Source organism: Tamandua tetradactyla, chromosome 11 (assembly GCF_023851605.1).
Source record: "Tamandua tetradactyla isolate mTamTet1 chromosome 11, mTamTet1.pri, whole genome shotgun sequence".
NCBI classification, from domain to species: domain Eukaryota; kingdom Metazoa; phylum Chordata; class Mammalia; order Pilosa; family Myrmecophagidae; genus Tamandua; species Tamandua tetradactyla.
Genome location: NC_135337.1, coordinates 2,862,990 through 2,883,521, shown reverse-complemented (window position 1 = coordinate 2,883,521; position 20,532 = coordinate 2,862,990). Strand labels below are relative to the sequence as shown.

The 20,532-nt window shown below is 37.5% G+C and overlaps 1 protein-coding gene across 5 annotated transcripts in view; it reads right to left on the bottom strand.

Annotated features, from left to right (window-relative positions):
• Positions 1-20,532, bottom strand: part of GDAP2 (ganglioside induced differentiation associated protein 2) — a 91,424-nt gene that overhangs the window by 35,492 nt on the left and 35,400 nt on the right. For all 5 annotated transcript variants that reach the window (XM_077119747.1, XM_077119746.1, XM_077119751.1 and 2 more), the window contains 3 exons: positions 20,214-20,290; positions 11,826-11,985; positions 8,020-8,176 (listed from right to left, as the gene is read on the bottom strand). In XM_077119747.1, coding sequence (XP_076975862.1) covers positions 8,020-8,176; positions 11,826-11,985; positions 20,214-20,290 — 394 coding nt within the window. The remainder of the gene's footprint in view (positions 1-8,019; positions 8,177-11,825; positions 11,986-20,213; positions 20,291-20,532) is intronic.

Here is a 20,532-nt window from a genome sequence, read left to right as displayed (position 1 = left end):
CAATGTTGTACATGCCGATTAATATTCTTTCCTAGTACTTTCCCCTTTGTCAGGTGCTATTTTCTAGAAAGCATGGCATCAGTGAATACAGATTCATTTTAATATTGGTTTGAACTAGTCATTATTAAGTGAAATAAATCACCTTATTGAAAATACAGAGAGCAAGAGTCAGAGGGACAAGCCTATAGCCCAAACACAAAACTAAAAATCTGTGGATTATCTGAACTATTCATGGAGAAATGAGAAAGGTATGCATGTGTAAGTGCATGTGTGTGTGTGTGTGTGTGTGTGACAGAGAGAGAGAGTGAGGAGTACCTATAAATAATTATATGGTAAATATCAATAGATATAAACTACGTAATCAAAGCTTTTGGGGGCCTGCAATAATTTTTAAGAGTGCAAAGGGGACCTGAGATCAAAAAGTTTGAAAACGACTGTTCTAGAGAAAAGAGGTATCCAAATCTAGCAGTGCATGAGCATGACGTGAAAAGTTAAAAATTATATATATAGATGCCCAGGTTCCACCTCAGCCATATGAGGGAGAGGCCAGGCACCATATTTAAAAAAAAATGTCTGTCAGATCGTATCTGCAATCAAATAAAACTATTATTTGATTGTGGCAGCTTCCTTGGGAAAAAATTGTTCATTAGTGCCCCCTACTGGCCATCGCTCTCATTTATAAAAGTAAAATCAGAATGAAGATCATGTACTGAGGAGACAAAAAATTTTAATTCTGTAAAGGACCCCAGAGATCATCTAGCCCAACTTCCCCTTTATATATAGAGAAGACAAGAACTAGAACTCGTTACAATATAGTGTGATAGATGTTCTATCATACTTTGGGTAAGCACAGGGTGTGAAAGAAGTATACAGAGAGAAGCACTTATTCCAGACTTGGGAGAGAAGTTTCCAGAGGTACTGACTTCTGAGATGAAACCTGGAGGATGGGCAGGAATTGAGGGATGATAGTCCAAAGGAACGGCCTAGATCAAAACTCATCCATAAAACTGATCACGACTTGCTTAGAGAACAGCAATAACCAATTTTAAGAACTTTCCAAATACCTGGGGCTGTGCTAAGCTCACAAATTATCACACTTAATGCTCACAATAACCCTTTGAGATATCACCTGTTCAACTAACCCTATAAAGTAATGCATAATATGAGTCAATTGTAGTTTGTTATTTTTTCTTTCCTTTAAAAATTTTAAAAAGCTGACGAGCTTACCAAGAGCAGTATAGAAGCTATTTCTCTCTCTATTTTTAATATTCAAAATTACCTCAGAAAACACTTGGAAGAAATGGAATGGCCCAGATGCTTTATAAGGTCCTTGGGAACAGTTGGGGAGAAATAAAACTTTTAAATTTAAGAGTAGGAGCTCTAAAATCAGGCATGTAACTGAATATGGGCTTCAACACATATTAACTTTGAGTTTCTGCATCTACAAAATGAGGGTCCTCAATGCATTATAACATGAAGAATAAATTAGAAGGACTTCCTGGAAGATGGCGGCTTAGTAAGACGCGCGGATCTTAGTTTCTTCTCCAGGACACCTACTAGGGGAGCAGAAACGATACAGAAAGCGCCCAAAGCCACAACAGAGATAAAAAAAGACAGCGTACCCCATCCTGGAACGGCTGGCTGGCTGAGAGAAGCAGCTCGGGTGAGATCGCCGAGGCGCGCGGGCCTTACCGGGCGGGGTGGCAAGCGGCCGGAGTTACTCCCTTCCCCCTTCCCGGGCCGGCTGGGAGAATTGGAGAGGTGGTCCCCTGAAACCAAGGCGGCTAGCGCCCACACCACGCGCAGCCCCCGGACCAACTGAGAGAATTGGATCGGAAACCCCCAGGCCGCGGAGAATGGTGACGGGTGCGGGAGGCCCCTTCCAAACCCGTGACTCCCGGGGAACGTGCACTCTCTCGGGCGGGCTGCTGCCGCTGGTGCCCTCCCGCCACGCTTGTTGCCCAGGGCCGACTAGGAAATTCGGACGGGCTCTTTCCCTGGCTGCGGCGACCAGCAACCCTCCCTGCGTTCGGACCCCGGGCCGGCTCAAGCCGCTTCGGCTAGCGAACCCCCAGGACGGCGAGAGTTTTCCAAAGTTTAAGGTCCCACAGCACCTTTTACTGGTGGGACCCGCAGACAAACGTGTGCCACAAGCGCCACCTACTGGGCAGGATAAGAAAAACAGAACCCAGAGATTTCACAGAAAAATCTTCCAAACTTTTGGATCCAATACCCAGGGAAATCTGTCTAAATGCGCAGATGCCAACAGAAGATAACGGATCACGCTCAAATAATTGAAAATATGGCCCAGTCAAAGGAACAAACCAATAGTTCAAATGAGATACAGGAGCTGAGACAACTAATGTTAAATATACGAACAGAAATGGAAAACCTCTTCAAAAACGAAATCGATAAATTGAGGGAGGACATGAAGAAGACATGAGCTGAACATAAAGAAGAAATAGAAAAGCTGAAAAAGCAAATCACAGAACTTATGGAAATGAAGGACAAAGTAGAAAAGATAGAAAAAACAATGGATACCTACAATGATAGATTCAAAGAGACAGAAGATAGAATTAGTGATTTGGAGGATGGAAAATCTGAATTCCAAAAAGAAACAGAAACTATCGGGAAAAGAATGGAAAAATTTGAACAGGGTATCAGGGAACTCAAGGACAATATGAACCGCACAAATATACGTGTTGTGGGTGTCCCAGAAGGAGAAGAGAGGGAAAAGGAGGAGAAAAACTAATGGAAGAAATTTTCACTGAAAATTTCCCAACTCTTATGAAAGACCTAAAATTACAGATCCAAGAAGTGCAGCGCACCCCAAAGAGATTAGACCCAAATAGGCGTTCTCCAAGACACTTACTAGTTAGAATGTCAGAGGTCAAAGAGAAAGAGAGGATCTTGAAAGCAGCGAGAGAAAAACAATCCATCACATACAAGGGAAACCCAATAAGACTATGTGTAGATTTCTCAGCAGAAACCATGGAGGCTAGAAGACAGTGGGATGATATATTTAAATTACTAAAAGAGAAAAACTGCCAACCAAGACTCCTATATCCAGCAAAATTGTCCTTCAAAAATTAGGGAGAAATTAAAACATTCTCAGACAAAAAGTCACTGAAAGAATTTGTGACCAAGAGACCAGCTCTGCAAGAAATACTAAAGGGAGCACTAGAGTCAGAACCAAAAAGACAGAAGAGAGAGGTATGGAGAAGAGTGTAGAAAGAAGGAAAGTCAGATATGATATATATATAATACAAAAGGCAAAATGGCAGAGGAAAATATTATCCAAACAGTAATAACACTAAATGTTAATGGACTGAATTCCCCAATCAAAAGACATAGATTGGCAGAATGGATTAAAAAACAGGATCCTTCTATATGCTGTCTACAGGAAACACATCTTAGACCCAAAGATAAACATAGGTTGAAAGTGAAAGGTTGGGAAAAGATATTTCATGCAAATAACAACCAGAAAATAGCAGGAGTGGCTATACTAATATCCAACAAGTTAGACTTCAAATGTAAAACAGTTAAAAGAGACAAAGAAGGACACTATATACTAATAAAAGGAACAATTAAACAAGAAGACATAACAATCATAAATATTTATGCACCGAACCAGAATGCCCCAAAATACGTGAGGAATACACTGCAAACACTGAAAAGGGAAATAGACACAAATACCATAATAGTTGGAGACTTCAATTCCCCACTCTCATCAATGGACAGAACATCTAGACAGAGGATCAATAAAGAAATAGAGAATCTGAATATTACCATAAATGAGCTAGACTTAACAGACATTTATAGGACATTACATCCCACAACAGCAGGATACACCTTTTTCTCAAGTGCTCATGGATCATTCTCAAAGATAGACCATATGCTGGGTCACAAAGCAAGTCTTAACAAATTTAAAAAGATTGAAATCATACACAACACTTTCTCGGATCATAAAGGAATGAAGTTGGAAATCAATAATAGGCAGAATGCCAGAAAATTCACAAATACCTGGAGGCTCAACAACACACTCTTAAACAACGAGTGGGTCAAAGAAGAAATTGCAAGAGAAATTAGTAAATACCTCGAGGCAAATGAAAATGAAAACACAACATATCAAAACTTATGGGATGCAGCAAAGGCAGTGCTAAGAGGGAAATTTATTGCCCTAAATGCCTATATCAGAAAAGAAGAAAAGGCAAAAATGCAGGAATTAACTGTTCAATTGGAAGAACTGGAGAAAGAACAGCAAACTAATCCCAAAGCAAGCAAAAGGAAAGAAATAACAAAGATCAGAGCAGAAATAAATGAAATTGAAAATATGAAAACAGTAGAGAAAATCAATAAGACCAGAAGTTGGTTCTATGAGAAAATCAATAAGATTGATGGGCCCCTATCAAGATTGACAAAAAGAAGAAGAGAGAGGATGCAAATAAATAAGATCAGAAATGGAAGAGGAGACATAACTACTGACCTCACAGAAATAAAGGAGGTAATAACAGGATACTATGAACAACTTTACGCTAATAAATACAACAATTTAGAGGAAATGGACGGGTTCCTGGAAAGACATGAACAACCAACTTTGACTCAAGAAGACATAGATGACCTCAACAAACCAATCACAAGTAAAGAAATTGAATTAGTCATTCAAAAGCTTCCTAAAAAGAAAAGTCCAGGACCAGATGGCTTCACATGTGAATTCTACCAAACGTTCCAGAAAGAATTAGTACCAATTCTCTTCAAACTCTTCAAAAAAATCGAAGTGGAGGGAAAACTACCTAATTCATTCTATGAAGCCAACATCACCCTCATACCAAAACCAGGCAAAGATATTACAAAAAAAGAAAACTACAGACCAATCTCTCTAATGAATACAGATGCAAAAATCCTCAATAAAATTCTAGCAAATCGTATCCAACAACACATTAAAAGAATTATACATCATGACCAAGTAGGATTCATCCCAGGTATGCAAGGATGGTTCAACATAAGAAAATCAATTAATGTAATACACCATATCAACAAATCAAAGCAGAAAAATCACATGATCATCTCAATTGATGCAGAGAAGGCATTCGACAAGATTCAACATCCTTTCCTGTTGAAAACACTTCAAAAGATAGGAATACAAGGGAACTTCCTTAAAATGATAGAGGGAATATATGAAAAACCCACAGCTAATATCATCCTCAATGGGGAAAAATTGAAAACTTTCCCCCTAAGATCAGGAACAAGACAAGGATGTCCACTATCACCACTATTATTCAACATTGTGTTGGAGGTTCTAGCCAGAGCAATTAGACAAGAAAAAGAAATACAAGGCATCAAAATTGGAAAGGAAGAAGTAAAACTATCACTGTTTGCAGACGATATGATACTATACGTCGAAAACCCGGAAAAATCCACAACAAAACTACTAGAGCTAATAAATGAGTACAGCAAAGTAGCAGGTTACAAGATCAACATTCAAAAATCTGTAGCATTTCTATACACTAGTAATGAACAAGCTGAGGGGGAAATCAAGAAACGAATCCCATTTACAATCGCAACTAAAAGAATAAAATACCTAGGAATAAATTTAACTAAAGAGACAAAAAACCTATATAAAGAAAACTACAAAAAACTGCTAAAAGAAATCACAGAAGACCTAAATAGATGGAAGGGCATACCGTGTTCATGGATTGGAAGACTAAATATAGTTAAGATGTCAATCCTACCTAAATTGATTTACAGATTCAATGCAATACCAATCAAAATCCCAACAACTTATTTTTCAGAAATAGAAAAACCAATAAGCAAATTTATCTGGAAGGGCAGCGTGCCCCGAATTGCTAAAAACATCTTGAGGAAAAAAAACAAAGCTGGAGGTCTCGCGCTGCCTGACTTTAAGGCATATTATGAAGCCACAGTGGTCAAAACAGCATGGTATTGGCATAAAGATAGATATATCGACCAATGGAATCGAATAGAGTGCTCAGATCTAGACCCTCTCATCTATGGACTTTTGATCTTTGATAAGGCAGTCAAGCCAACTCACCTGGGACAGAGCAGTCTCTTCAATAAATGGTGCCTAGAGAACTGGATATCCATATGCAAAAGAATGAAAGAAGACCCATCTCTCACACTCTATACAAAAGTTAACTCAAAATGGATCAAAGATCTAAACATTAGGTCTAAGACCATAAAACAGTTAGAGGAAAATGTTGGGAGATATCTTATGGATCTTACAACTGGAGGCGGTTTTATGGACCTTAAACCTAAAGCAAGAGCACTGAAGAAGGAAATAAATAAATGGGAACTTCTCAAAATTAAACACTTTTGTGCATCAAAGAACCTCATCAAGAAAGTAGAAAGACAGCCTTCACAATGGGAGACAATATTTGGAAATGATATATCAGATAAAGGCCTAGTATCCAGAATTTATAAAGAGATTGTTCATCTCAACAACAAAAAGACAGCCAACCCAATTACAAAATGGGAAAAAGACTTGAACAGACACCTCTCAGAAGAGGAAATACGGATGGCCAAGAGGCACATGAAGAGATGCTCAATGTCCCTGGCCATTAGAGAAATGCAAATCAAAACCACAATGAGATATCATCTCACACCCACCAGAATGGCCATTATCAACAAAACAGAAAATGACAAGTGCTGGAGAGGATGCGGAGAAAGAGGCACACTTATCCACTGCTGGTGGGAATGTCAAAGGGTGCAACCACTGTGGAAGGCAGTTTGGCGGTTCCTCAAAAAGCTGAATATAGAATTGCCATACGACCCAGCAATACCATTGCTAGGTATCTACTCAAAGGACTTAAGGGCAAAGACACAAACGGACATTTGCACACCAATGTTTATAGCAGCATTATTTACAATTGCAAAGAGATGGAAACAGCCAAAATCTCCATCAACAGAAGAGTGGCTAAACAAACTGTGGTATATACATACGATGGAATATTATGCAGCTTTAAGACAAGATAAACTTATGAACCATGTAACAACATGGACGGACCTAGAGAATATTATGCTGAGTGAATCCAGCCAAAAACTAAAGGACAAATACTGTATGGTCCCACTGATGTGAACGGACATTCGAGAATAAACTTGAAATATGTCATTGGTAACAGAGTTCAGCAGGAGTTAGAAACAGGGTAAGACAATGGGTAATTGAAGCTGAAGGGATACAGACTGTGCAACAGGACTAGATACAAAAACTCAAAAATAGACAGCACAATAATACCTAATTGTAAAGTAATCATGTTAAAACACTGAATGACGCTGCATCTGAGCTATAGGTTTTTGTTTTGTTTTGTTTTGATTTTACTATTATTACTTTTATTTTTTTCTCTATATTAACATTCTATATCTTTTTCGGTTATGTTGCTAGTTCTTCTAAACCAATGCAAATGTACTAAGAAATGATGATCATGCATCTATGTGATGATGTTAAGAATTAATGATTGCATATGTAGAATGGTATGATCTCTAAATGTTGGGTTAATTTCTTTTTTTCCGTTAATTAAAAAAAAAAAAAAAAGAGAAGGGATAATTGGAGATGAAGGGATACAGACTGTACAACGGGACTGGATATAAAAAGTCAGAAATGGACAGCACAATACTACCCAATTGTAATGCAATTATGTTAAAACACTGAATGAAGCTGCATATGAGGTATAGGTTTTTTGTTTTTGTTTTTTTTGTTTTTTTTCTTTCTATTATTGTTTTAATTCTTATTCTGTTGTCTTTTTATTTCTTTTTCTAAATCGATGCAAATGTACTAAGAAATGATGAATATGCAACTATGTGATGTTATTAAGAATTACTGATTGTACATGTAGATTGGAATGATTTCTAATTGTTTTGTTAATTCTTTTTTTAATTAATAAAAAAAAAGAATAAATTAGAAGACGTATATAAACATATAGATAGATGCATTTAGCAGATTTAAGTTTTGTTCCTTGTTTCTCATTTCCTCGTGGATCTATCAGTTTAAGAGGTTTGCCTTACTTTCTTTGATGCTGCTTCTGCAATGTTGCTTCTGATAACTGCCCCTGTAGGATCAGTCTTCTTTGCTTATCAATATCTCCTTCCATTCGAGCAAAAGCATGAGAGCCAATGAAAGACAGATCAACTCCCAGGCCTTCATCTTCCTCTTCTTGTTTGTCTGTAACATAAATATTGTTATATCAGGGAGCTTTCCAAAAAACTGGACAGTTAAGTGCTATCAATAGTGAATACTGCAGCGGAGATGAATGTGAGGTAACTAATAAAGCTATTCTTTAGGCTATTCTTTAAGGATGAAACTGTAATAGGATTTAGATATTTGTGTAGAACTGAAATAATGAAAGAAACTGCTTGTCCAAGTGTAACAAAAGTTTGGGAATATGTGAAATCAAATCAACATGATTTGGATGTGGTGTTAGGAAGGGAAGAGTGGAATGTGAGTGTAACAAAAAAAATAGAACTATAGTTGCTCCTCATTATTCACAGATCTGCCTACTCATTAAAATTTATCTATAACCGCAAAATCAATATTTGCAGTGCTTTTAGTCATTTGAAGACACATGCAGAGTGTGGAAAAATCTGAGTCACTCAATGCACTCAATGCACAGGAATGCCTTCCTGTTTTAGCTCTCATAATATAAATATGTGTTGTTTTCACCATATCATTTTGTGCCACGTTTTTCACATTTTTGTATTTTTATTGGTGATTTTGCTTCGTAAAATGCCCCCCAAACAGTGATGAAATGCTATCTAGTGTTCCCAAGTGCAAGAAAGTTGTGATGTGCCTTATGAAGAAAATATGTATTAGAGATGCTTTATTCAAGAATGAATTATAGTGTTGTTGACCTTTAGTTCAATATTAACGAATCAATGCCTTATTCAATGAACTTCAATGATTGCCAGCAATGTAATTTATGATTAAACATATTTAAATTTATGTTTTATTTAAGGTTAAATGTTGCTTTAAGATACTATTTCTAGATGGTGTTAAATTGAGGCAGTCACTAAAGGGCTGGTGAAACAAAGAACTTCTTTGGGGATTACGTCATGCAAATTAGAGAAAATCAAACATTTATGGTGTCTTTAAACAGAAACATGCATAAAAGAAGCTTATGTATTGGGCGGGCCACAATGGCTCAGCAGACAGAGTTCTCAGCCACCATGCTGGAGACCTGGTTCGATTCCCCGTGCCTACCCATGCAAAAAAAGGTTATATATTGACTGGTTGATGAAACACTGTGACCAGTGGTTCCTGGGAATCTAATCCTGCATTTCCCCTAGAGGTAATGGTTCAATATTGTGCTGGTTTGAAAGAATGTATGGACCCTAGAAAAGTTATGTTTTAATCAAAATCCCATTTCAAAAAGGCAGAATAATCCCTATTCAATACTGTATGTTGAAACTGTAATCAGATCATCTCCCCGGAGATGTGACTTAATCAAGAGTGGTGGTTAAACTGGATTAGGTGACAACATCTCCACCCATTTGGGTGGGTCTTGATAAATTTCTGGAGTCCTATAAAAGAGGAAACATTTTGGAGAATGAAAGAGATTCAGAGAGAGCAAAGCAGAATGACATAGCCATCAGAAGCAGAGTCTACCAGTCAGCAACCTTTGGAGATGAAGAAGGAAAACGCCTCCCAGGGAGCTTCATGAAACAGGAAGCCAGGAGAGGAAGCTAGCAGATGATGCCGTGTTCGCCATGTGCCCTCCAGATGAGAGAGAAGCCCTGACTGTGTTCACCATGTGTCTTCTCACTTGAGAGAGAAACTCTGACCTTCATTGGCCTTCTTGAACCAAGGTATGTTTCCCTGGATGCCTTTGATGGGACATTTCTATAGACTTGCTTTAATTGGGACATTTTCTCAGCCTTAGAACTATAAATTAGCAACTTATTAAATTCCCCTTTTTAAAAGCCATTCCGTTTCTGGTATACTGGATTCTGGCAGCTAGCAAACTAGCACAAATATTCCTTAATTCATTGTTCACAGTGACTTTATAGTACATAACCATCAAGAAAAATAATAATTTACTTTAATTATATTGCATTTGCATTTAAAGGTAGATTAACTGCACAGCATCTAACAAAAGAGAAGTATAAACAACAAAAGTCTGGGAGCATTTATCCAGCATTATTTAAGGAAGAACCTGACCTGTACATAAAACTCCAGCCCTTTTGGTAGGTAAGGAAGATGAATGGACCAGAATAGCAGGGTATGATCCCAAATGATTGAGAAATATTCAGATTATAATTTAGTTTCTTGCATAATTTTCTCTACTGGTCATGACAACATAATCATTCTGGTGCATGAGAGTTATAGCTCTAACTATAAAACAAGTTAACATTTGGATTTATCCATATGATCACAGTGAGTGTGACTTTTGAGTTTTCATTTGGAATGGATCATCTCTGAGTACAGTGCCTACTACCTTACTAGATATATTAAAAGAAACAAAACAAAATAAACCTTAGTCCTCCAGGAACACCCCAAGGCAATGCCCCCACTTGAAGCCCAATCTGGTTAGCCATCCACATTTCCTTCACTGCCCCTTAAACCATGACAGGCTAAGAGCTTAGAAAAGCCTGCTTTCATCCAAAAGTACCCATTAATGAATTTTCCTTCAAATTCACAAGTAAAACTGATCATGTATATTTAAAAAGATTCAACATTATACTGATATTTATGAACACTGAGGAGCATATTTATCAATTTTTTTTGAGATGACTGCAAATCAAACACTCTTTAGAAATGATAGATAGAAGGAAATCTCTTTGACTAGCACATTAGTTTCTACTGTTGAACACTGCAATATCAGACTGGTTTTGCTGTCCACTATCCTGTCATATTAAATGTATTTAATGGAGGAAAAAGTATATGCTATAGTAGTGGTCATAAACATAAGGATCTGCAAATGACTCTGGACACATTTCAAGGTTCTACTCTAATGGAGGCTTCCCAAACTGCACAGAGGCTCCTCTAGCAAAGCTTAGTTCAAAGACATTTCGTGATGGTACACCAATTCTGATTCCTTGCCACTTGACATTTATGTTGTCTAAGTTTGTGATGAAAAGGAGTTGAACATCCTTCTACATATTCTAAGCTGATGTTCATCCCACCCAATCTACTTTCCAGCCTGTAGTTCCAGAGCTTGGGGTAACCACATCACATTTTTTAGCACAAATGTTGCAATAAGTAATCCTTTAGTTCCTTTTTTCATGTAGTTTTCCAGTAAGAGAGAGAGGAAGTTCGTTAAGCATGCCTCCATAGAGGGATTTATGAAATTACACATGTAGCCAGGAAAGATCAGTACAAGCTGTTACACAGGACTGATTTAGAAGGGTTCTCATCCTAACATGCTCCACCCATTACTTCTATCTATACAGTATGAACCTAAAGAAATAAAATTAATGGTTACAGATTTCTTGTCGTTAATGTTAAACAAAGCTGTTAGAGAATATTATTAAAGTTGTTCAAAATTTTAGACAAGAATGTACTTGACTACTGTCTCAAAAGTCTCCTGTATAATACTGTACATAAGCCTTATGAAGGTGAAAATTTTATTTTCACCTCTGAATCCCCTCTTCTTAACACAAACTTGATGAAGAGTAAGTACATATGACTTTTTAACTTACAGAATTTATCTTAACAAGAATAGGACTCTGAAAACTTCAAAACTGTTCTTTATCTTAGTGTCATACCAATAGAGAGCTCCTCAAAGGTCAAGCAAGGTTTTGTACTTCTTCGGTGGTTGGTGTTTTATTGGTACTTTTGTTTCCTTAAAAGGGAAATTAAGAGAGGGAGAACTTACCTTCAGGAGCACCAGGTTTCTCACTGATTCTGATCTGCCGCTCAGGCACCACAGGCTCCCCTTCTGCATTTCCGATATCTGCAGGAAGGTATGGCAGTAACAGACTTTCTTCTTTCAGTGACCTTGGGAAATACAGAGGTAGCAGCTTTTGGTAGACAGCCTGTGGCAGAAAAGCAAGACATTGTGTGAGAAATAATGAATTAAATCCTTCAAAGCAGACATGAGCAGTGCCGAGTACTTCTCCATACACTGTCACGACAGCCTTCATGAAGAATAAAGAACTTAGCACATCTGAGTTTAGGCTAGATGTGTGGGCACCTTAATCAGCTATTGTGGCAAACATCAGGATATTGTTACCACTGAGGTTGCATGTGATTCCTGTCCTGGTAATTCCAAAACACTGAACCTGTGATTCATAAGTCTCTCTACTCATGTCCCCATTTCCTACTTCACTTTATTAAGGATAGATGCCTCTCAAGACTCAGCTCAGATGTTTACATATCTCCTTAACCCTCAGTGTCCACTGGATCCAGGTTTAAATTCTAAGCATTATTATTATTATTTTTTTCACATGGGCAGGCACCGGGAATTGAACCCAGATCTCTGGCATGGCCAGCAAGAACTCTGCCTGCTGAGCCACCATGGCTTGCCCTAAGCATTATTTTTTAACAGTTACAATTATTTGTGAAGGACTACTAGTTCAAGACTTTTACTCCTTCTTAAAGGTTTTTTAAAGAATAAAGATAAGCTTTACTTGAAAAACAAAAAGAATAAAACACATTCTATCTTATATATTCCTCATGGGTTGGTCCACTGTACCCATTTACACGATACATTATAGTATTTTAGTGATTTCATTTTCTTATAACTTGAAACATTTTGTGATTTCATAACCCTATAAATTATTTCATCATTACTCATCAATATTAACAACTATACTAAAAATGATAAAAGTAAAATATTTTGGGAGAACGTTGGAATTGCCTAGGACAACGAGGTCATGCAATACATCATTGCCCGTCAGTCTTCTGTGTTGCTCAAAGTACTGACATCATCTCTCAAGTATGTACTAAAGAACACAGGAGATAACCATCTTTGTAGTCTTTTTTTTCTAACTGAGATACAATTCACAAACCATAAAATCATCGTTTCAAAGTATACAATTCAGTGCTGTTTAGCAAAGTTGTGCAGTCATTACCAATATCTAATTTCAGAATATTTTTACCATCCTAACAAGAAACCCTGTATCTATCAGCCATCATTCCCTATTTCCCCCTTCCCCTGTCAACCACTTATCTACTTTCTGTCTCGATAGATTTACATATTTTGACATTGCATATAAACGGAATACAATATGTGGGCTTCTTTTACTTAGCACATTTTCAAGGTACATCCAGTATCTCATTTCATTTTTATGGCTGGATAATATTTCATTTTATGAATATACCACATTTGTTTATCTAGTCATCAGGTGAGGGACATCTGGATTATCACAAATGCTCCCACTTTTTGACTACCATAAACGACAATGCTATGAATATTTTTGTGCAAATTTTTGCGGGGACATATGTTTTCAATTCTCTTGTGTATATGCCTAAGAGTAGAACTGCTCAATTACATGGTAACTCTAAATTTAACTTTTTGAGAAACAGCCAAACTGTTTTCCAAAGTAGCTATAACATTTTACATTTTTTAACACACGAATGGATAAACAAAATGTGGTATATTCATATAATAGAGGGTTGTTCAGTCATAAGAACAAATGAGGTGACAGCATCTGCTACAACAGGGAAGGTTTTTGAAGACATCTTGTTGAGTGAAATAAGCTAGACCCGAGAGGAGAAATAATACATGATTTCTGTTATGAAATACTCAGAATGAGCAAATTCAAAAAGAAAGGAAGAAGAATAGTGCTTATTGGGGATGCGGCAAGCGTATGGGGGAAGGAGTTACTGCCTAATAGGTATGTGTTCAGGTTTGGGATGATGAAAATAGTCTGGAATAGTGGTGAAAGTTACATAATATTGTCAATGCACCTAATGTCACAGAACTGTCCACTTACAAACGGTTAAATAATTTCATGTTCTGTGTTGTTTACCACAATTAAAACAAAACAAAATGAGCACAAAAAATTAACCATAAATGTATGGGTGGACTCTCAATTTTATCCACTGATCAATATATCTTTCCTTATGCCAGTACCACTGTCTTGATTACTGTAATTTTGTCTGTTAAGTTCTGAAATTGGCAAGCATTGAGTATTCCACCTTTTGTTCTTCATTTTCAAGAGTATCTTCATTATTCTTGTGCTCTTGCATACTCATATGTGCTTTAGAATTAACCTTCTCCAAAAAGAGCCAGTTAGGAGTTTGACAGAGATTGCACTGAATCTGTACAGCAACTTGGGGAATACTGTCAACTTGACAAAATTAAGTCTTCCAATCCATGAACATGGGATATCTTTCCATTTATTTGTCTTCTTTAATTTGTTTCAGTGATGTTTTGTAGTTTTCAATGTACAGATCTTACAGTTCTTTTGTTACATTTATTCCTAAATATTTAACTCTTTTTGATGCTATTCTGAGTAGAATCATTTTCTTAATTTTAAGGTTGTTTATAGCAGTACAATTTATTTATTTTTTAACATTAATCTTGTATTCTCAACCTTGCTGACCTCTTTTATTCTAATAGTTTTTTTCTGGATTCCTTAGGATTTTATATATATATATGATCACACTACCTGTGAATAGAGAGAGTGTTACTTCTTCCTTTCCAATCTAAATGCCTTCTATTTCCTTTTCTTGCCTAATTGCCTGGGCTAGAACTTCCAATATGAACTGAATAGAAGTGGCTAGAGCAGACATCCTTGTCTTGTTTCTAAATTTGAGTGAATTTAGGAAAGTGTTTAGCCTTTCACTCAGAAGTGTGATTTTAGCTGAGGATTTTTCATAGACTGCCTTCTGGTTGAGGAGGTTCCCTTGTATCTTAAGTCTATTGAGTATTTTTTATAATGAAAGGGCATTTTGTTAAAAGCTTTTTCTTTTCTGCATCTACTGAGATGATCATGTTGCTTTTGTCTTTTACTCTATTTATATAGTTTATTATCATTGATTGATCTTCCTATTTGGAACCAACTTTGCATTTCTGGGGTAAATTCTACCTTATGATGGTGTATAATCTTTTTTCTATGTTACTGAATTTGGTTTGCTAATATTTTGTTAAGGACTTCTGCATCTCTATTCATAAGGAACATTGATCTGTAGTTTTCCTTCCTTGTGTGTAGTCTGTTTTCAAATTTCATTGAACAGAGTTGAGAATGCAGAATTTTTCATTTTCAGCCATAATAGCAAAGAGAAGACAACTAACAAAAGAAGACATTTCAGAATTATCAGAAGATGTGTGGGTCTGAGACTGTCATATGCCCAGAAAAGTCATGCTCTTTAATCCTTATTCAACATTGCTAGGTGGGATCATTTTTATTGTTTCCATGCAGATGTGACCCGCCCATCTGTGGGTGGTAATGCTGATTAAATGGTGTTCATGAAGGTGTGTCTCCACCCATTCAAGGTGGGGTTGCTTACCGGAGTCTTTTAAGAGGGAACCACTTTGGAAAAAAGTTTCAGAGCCAACAGAACCCCCACAGTCAAAGGTCTTTGGAGATGCAGAGGGAAAACATCCCTAGAGAATCCTTATGAAACGATAAGCCAGAGAGAAAGCTAGGAGACACCAGACATGTGCCTTCCCAGCTGACAGAGGTGCTCTGGCATCAGCCTTTCTTGAGTGAAGGTAGCCTCTTGTTGGTGCCTTAATTTGGACACATTCATGGCCTTAGAACTGTAAACTTGCAACTTAATAAATCTGCTCTTTAAAAGCTGTTCTATTTACGATATATTGCATTCCAGCAGCTTAACAAACTAAAACAGAAGAATTAAAAATTATTGAAAAAAGGCAGAGTCACTGATTTGCCAGAAGCACCAGGACAATGGAGACCAGGGACAATCAAAGTTGTGTTCCTCAGGGACTCAGGTGTGGGAAAGAGCAACCTGCTATGGCACTTCAACCACAAGTTCAACTGGGGGAGCAAGCGCACATCGGCATGGAGTTTACCACCTGCAGCATCCAGATGGACAGCAAGAACATCAAGATGCAGACTGGGGACCCAGCAGGCCAAGCGTTCTATATCATCACCTCTGCCCACCGTCATGGAGCAGTGGGTGTACTGCTGCGGTACATTGCTAACCACCTGATGCATGAGAACATGGAGTGCAAGGTGAAGGGACTGCAGGATCATGTAAACAGCCACACTGTGATCACACTGGTGGGCGACAACAGCAACAGGCACCCTCTGCGGGCCATGCCCACCGATGAGGTTCCTGCCTTCACTGAAAGGAAAATTTCAACTCCAACACTGACCACTTCTCATTTGGAGTAAGGCAACCACCTCCTTTTTTTTTTTTTTTACTTTTAAAGCGGGAATTTAAAAGTTACAAGTCTACAGTTTGAAGGCAGTGAAAACGTCCAAGTTAAGGCACCAACAAGAGGGTATCACTTAGGAAAGGCTGATACTGTCCAGAACAACTCTATCAGCTGGGAAGGCATGTGGCTTGCATCTGTTGGTTCTTTGATCCTGGGCTCCACTGCCTTTTTTTCCAAACATACAAACATTCTTGACCTGGTTACAATCAATGGCTCACATCATCACATAGTTATGTATTCATCACCATGACCATTTTTTTGAACATTTGCATCTCTCCAGCAAAAGAAATAAAAAAGAAAAAACTCATACATGTCATACCTCTTACCCCTCCCTCCCTCTCACTGACCACTAATATTTCAATCTACTCAATTTATTTTAACCTTTGTTCCCCCTACTATTTATTTATTTCTTATCCATGTTTTTTACTCATCTGTCCATACCATAGATATAAGGAGCATCAGATGTAAGGTTTTCATAATCACACAGTCCACACTGTGAAAGTTATATCATTATACAATGATCTTTAAGAAACACGGCTACTGGAACACAGCTCTACAGTTTCAGGTACTTCCCTCTACCCTCTCTAACACACCATAAACTAAAAAGGGGATATCTACATAATGTGTAAGAATAACCTCCAAGATATCCTCTCAATTCTGTTTGAAATCTCTGAGTCATTGACATTTTTTGTCTCATTTCTCTCTTCCCCCTTTTGGTCGAGGTTTTCTGAATCCCTTGATGCTGAATCCCAGCTCATCCTAAGATTTCTGTTCCATGCAACCAGGGAGGTTTACACCCTTGGGAGTCATGTCCCAGGTAGAGGGGGAGGACAGTGAGTTTGCTGGCTGTGTCGGCTTAGAGAGAAAGAGGCCAGAGCTGAGCAACAAAAGAGGGCAACAACCTCTTATTTCTTTTCTTGCTGTCAGTTTTTCTCCTTCCAAACTATCTTCCACATAGACAAAATACCAATTAGACACATCCTTTGCTTACAATTCTTCTATTTTCTGAAATGCAGAGGGGCCAGTCTCTCCAGAATATCAACTAGTTCCATCCCCCATCCCACTTTACTGACAGCCCCGTCGAGCATGAAGAAGTTAGACTGAGCATAGCCCAAATGCTACGTGGGAGAAAGACCAAAGCTGATGGTGGAGTTACACAGAGAAGGTAGGGTTTAACAAGTGAGTCTGAGTACTGAATCACTATACTGGTATTTCTTTTAGTCACCAGTATCTTAGGGCAGCTAGAAATAAAAACCTAAAATTGTGGAACTGTAACCCATATCAAACTCTGAAGTCTGTTCTACAACTAATTGTTGTGATGTGCTTTGAAATTTATTGCTTTTTTGTACATATGTTATTTTTCACAAAAAAGAAAAATAGAGAAAGAGGAGTATAACAGAGAAGACAGGATTTTAACAAATGAATATGACTACTGAATCATTAAACTGATATTTCTTTTGGTCTCCAGTGTCCTGGAGCAGCTGGGAAAAAAAAAAAAAACAAACCAAAACACAACAACAACAAAAAATTGTGGAACTGTAATCCATACCAAACTTTAAAATCTGTTCTATAACTACTTGTTAAAATATGCTTGGATATTTACTGTTTTTGTATATGTGTTATTTTCACAAGAAAAAAAAAAAGAAAAGAAGAGATGGTGAGATAGAGAGACCAAGAGGGACAGCCATGTGACTGAGGCAGAGATCGAGTTGTGCTGCCACAAGTCAAGGAGTGCCATGGATTGCCCAACCGCCTCCACAGAAGCCAGGGGAAAGGCAAAAAATGGATTCTTCCCCCTACTAAGAGGAAGCATGGCTTTGCTGATACCTTGAATTAGGATTTCTAGCCTCCACAACAGTGAGAGAAATTTCTGTCGTTTAAGCCAACACTGTCACAGCATCCCTGGCAAACTAAGACTAACTACAAACAAGTGATTTATCCTGGTCTTACACTAAAGATGGAAATTCCTAAAACACCTATCACTAACTTCAGGCTACCTTGATTCTAAACTTACATTAAATATATTTTTAATATTTTTTATGGCATTGGGAGGAATTCCAATAAAGCATCAGACTTCTTCAAAAAAAAATCAAACAAAAAAGTGTTCTATGTCTCTTGGTTGCATAATAGATAAAATCTAAGTTCTATAGCATGTAAAACAAGGCTTTGCACAATCCTGTTCCTGCCTCATTTTCATTTTTGTACTCCCAACTTCACATTTTATGCATCAACATGATATACTTTATGCTAGTTGTTATTTACGTGCCTTTTCTCATGCTTGGAATAAATATTGCCACTTGCTCTTCCACTGGAAAATCTCATTTATCCTATAAAGACTCACATAGAAAGTATTTCCTAACCCCAGCTTTTCTATACCTTTATCACTACACTTATCACAATTATCATAATTTATCTGAATTGTCTGTCTTCACCAACAGACTATAGGCTCCTTGAGGATTTATTCATTGGTGTATACCCCGAATTTAGTATTATAAACCTGACACATGCTAGGCACTTAATTTTCAGAAAGAATAGATAAATCAGATCAAATAAGAGGAACTGGAGACCACAGTAAATGTGACTTTTTTCAGCAAATTCAAAAGTATTTCATATTTGGAATGGATACACACGATGGCTTGGAGCTGTATGTATCCCAGAAAAGATCATGTTCTTAAAGCTAATCCATTCCTGTGGATGTAAACCTTTCATTAGGTTATTTCAGATGAGGCATGTTCCAGGTGGTTCATAATTCTCTTACTGGAGTCATTTATAAGAGATGAAATTCACAGAAGCTGAGAGAGAAAAGCCAGAGCAACTGAGAGAGAAGGGTGCACAGAAACAGAGAGGAAGCCACTGAAGCTAAAAGCTGGAAGCAGGGCGGGCCACGGCGGCTGAGCAGGCAAGAATGCTCGCCTGCCATGCCAGAGGATCCGGGTTTGATTCCTGGTGCCTGCCCATGTAAAAAAAGAAATAAATAAAAATAATAATAATAATAGTAAAAGCTGGAAGCAATGAAACCCAGGAGAAAAGAGAGAGCCGAGCAGTCATTGCCATGAGTCTAGACATGTGACAGAGGAGCCAAGGACTGCCAGTAGCCAGTCTTCAGGGAGAGAGCACCACTGTTGATGCCTTGATTTGGACATTTTCACAGCTAAGAACTGTAAGCTTGTAAGTTAATAAATCCCCATTGTAAAAGCCAACCCATTTGTGGTATATTACATTTTGTCCCAGCCTTAGCAAACTAAAATAATAGGTCACACATATAAATTCATTTAATTATCATAAAAATCCTATGATATAGGTACTACTAGTATTCTTATTTTATCAAAGCACAGAGAGATTATGTAACTTACCCACAAAACTGGGAAATAACAGAAGTTGAAATGGACAGTGCTCATTAAATCTAAATATAGCTTAATAGGCTAAAAATAAAGAACTACTTTCTAAAACAGGTCCAAATTCAACAGAAACATAATAAATCTAACTATGTACAACAGAAAACAAAACATATAAATCTCCTAACTTTCTCAGTGCCAGTACTACGCTAGGATGGCATCTGTTTCCAGGTCAGGTAGACATCACAGTTTTCCAGCACAGCAGTAGTTTTCCCAGGCGTCCTGTGCTTAGGAGGCAATGCTTTGAGGCAATGCTAGCACAGGGAACAAAGCAGAACAACTGCAATTTGGAAGATTTCACTGGAAGAAATAGTTTAGCAGTGAAAATATGAACAAATGTTCCTCCGTGATTTATTTATAGTCTAATAAAGAGTCATTTTTCAATGAATTACAGTTAAGTCCCACTGCCAAATATTCGTAGATAATTAGGATTTATCTGCTGGAAAGTCAGTAAATAATGGTTGGACAAAAGAAAACAACTAAAAATAAGATTTAAATAATGCAATTAGCAAAATACCTCTTCAAGTTCAGAGACAGCAAATACAACTTTTTCAATGGTCTCCCCATGAATCTCTAGGAATCGTCTTACAGTGCCTAAGGAAAAGAACAGAACAATTATTCAATAAATAAGAAATTCTTTATATGTAAAGAGAAATTCTTTAGACTTTTATTTTTATAATGGACTGCTCTCTCATTTCATTCAAACCCCTGTTCATTGACACTTTATCAGTGGAGCCTGCTCAGTCTGTACTATACAAAAACCACTCCCTGATTTGTTTCCCTCCAGAGCACCTTACTGTGGACCACTTATGGAGTCTGTTTATTGTCTGTTCTCC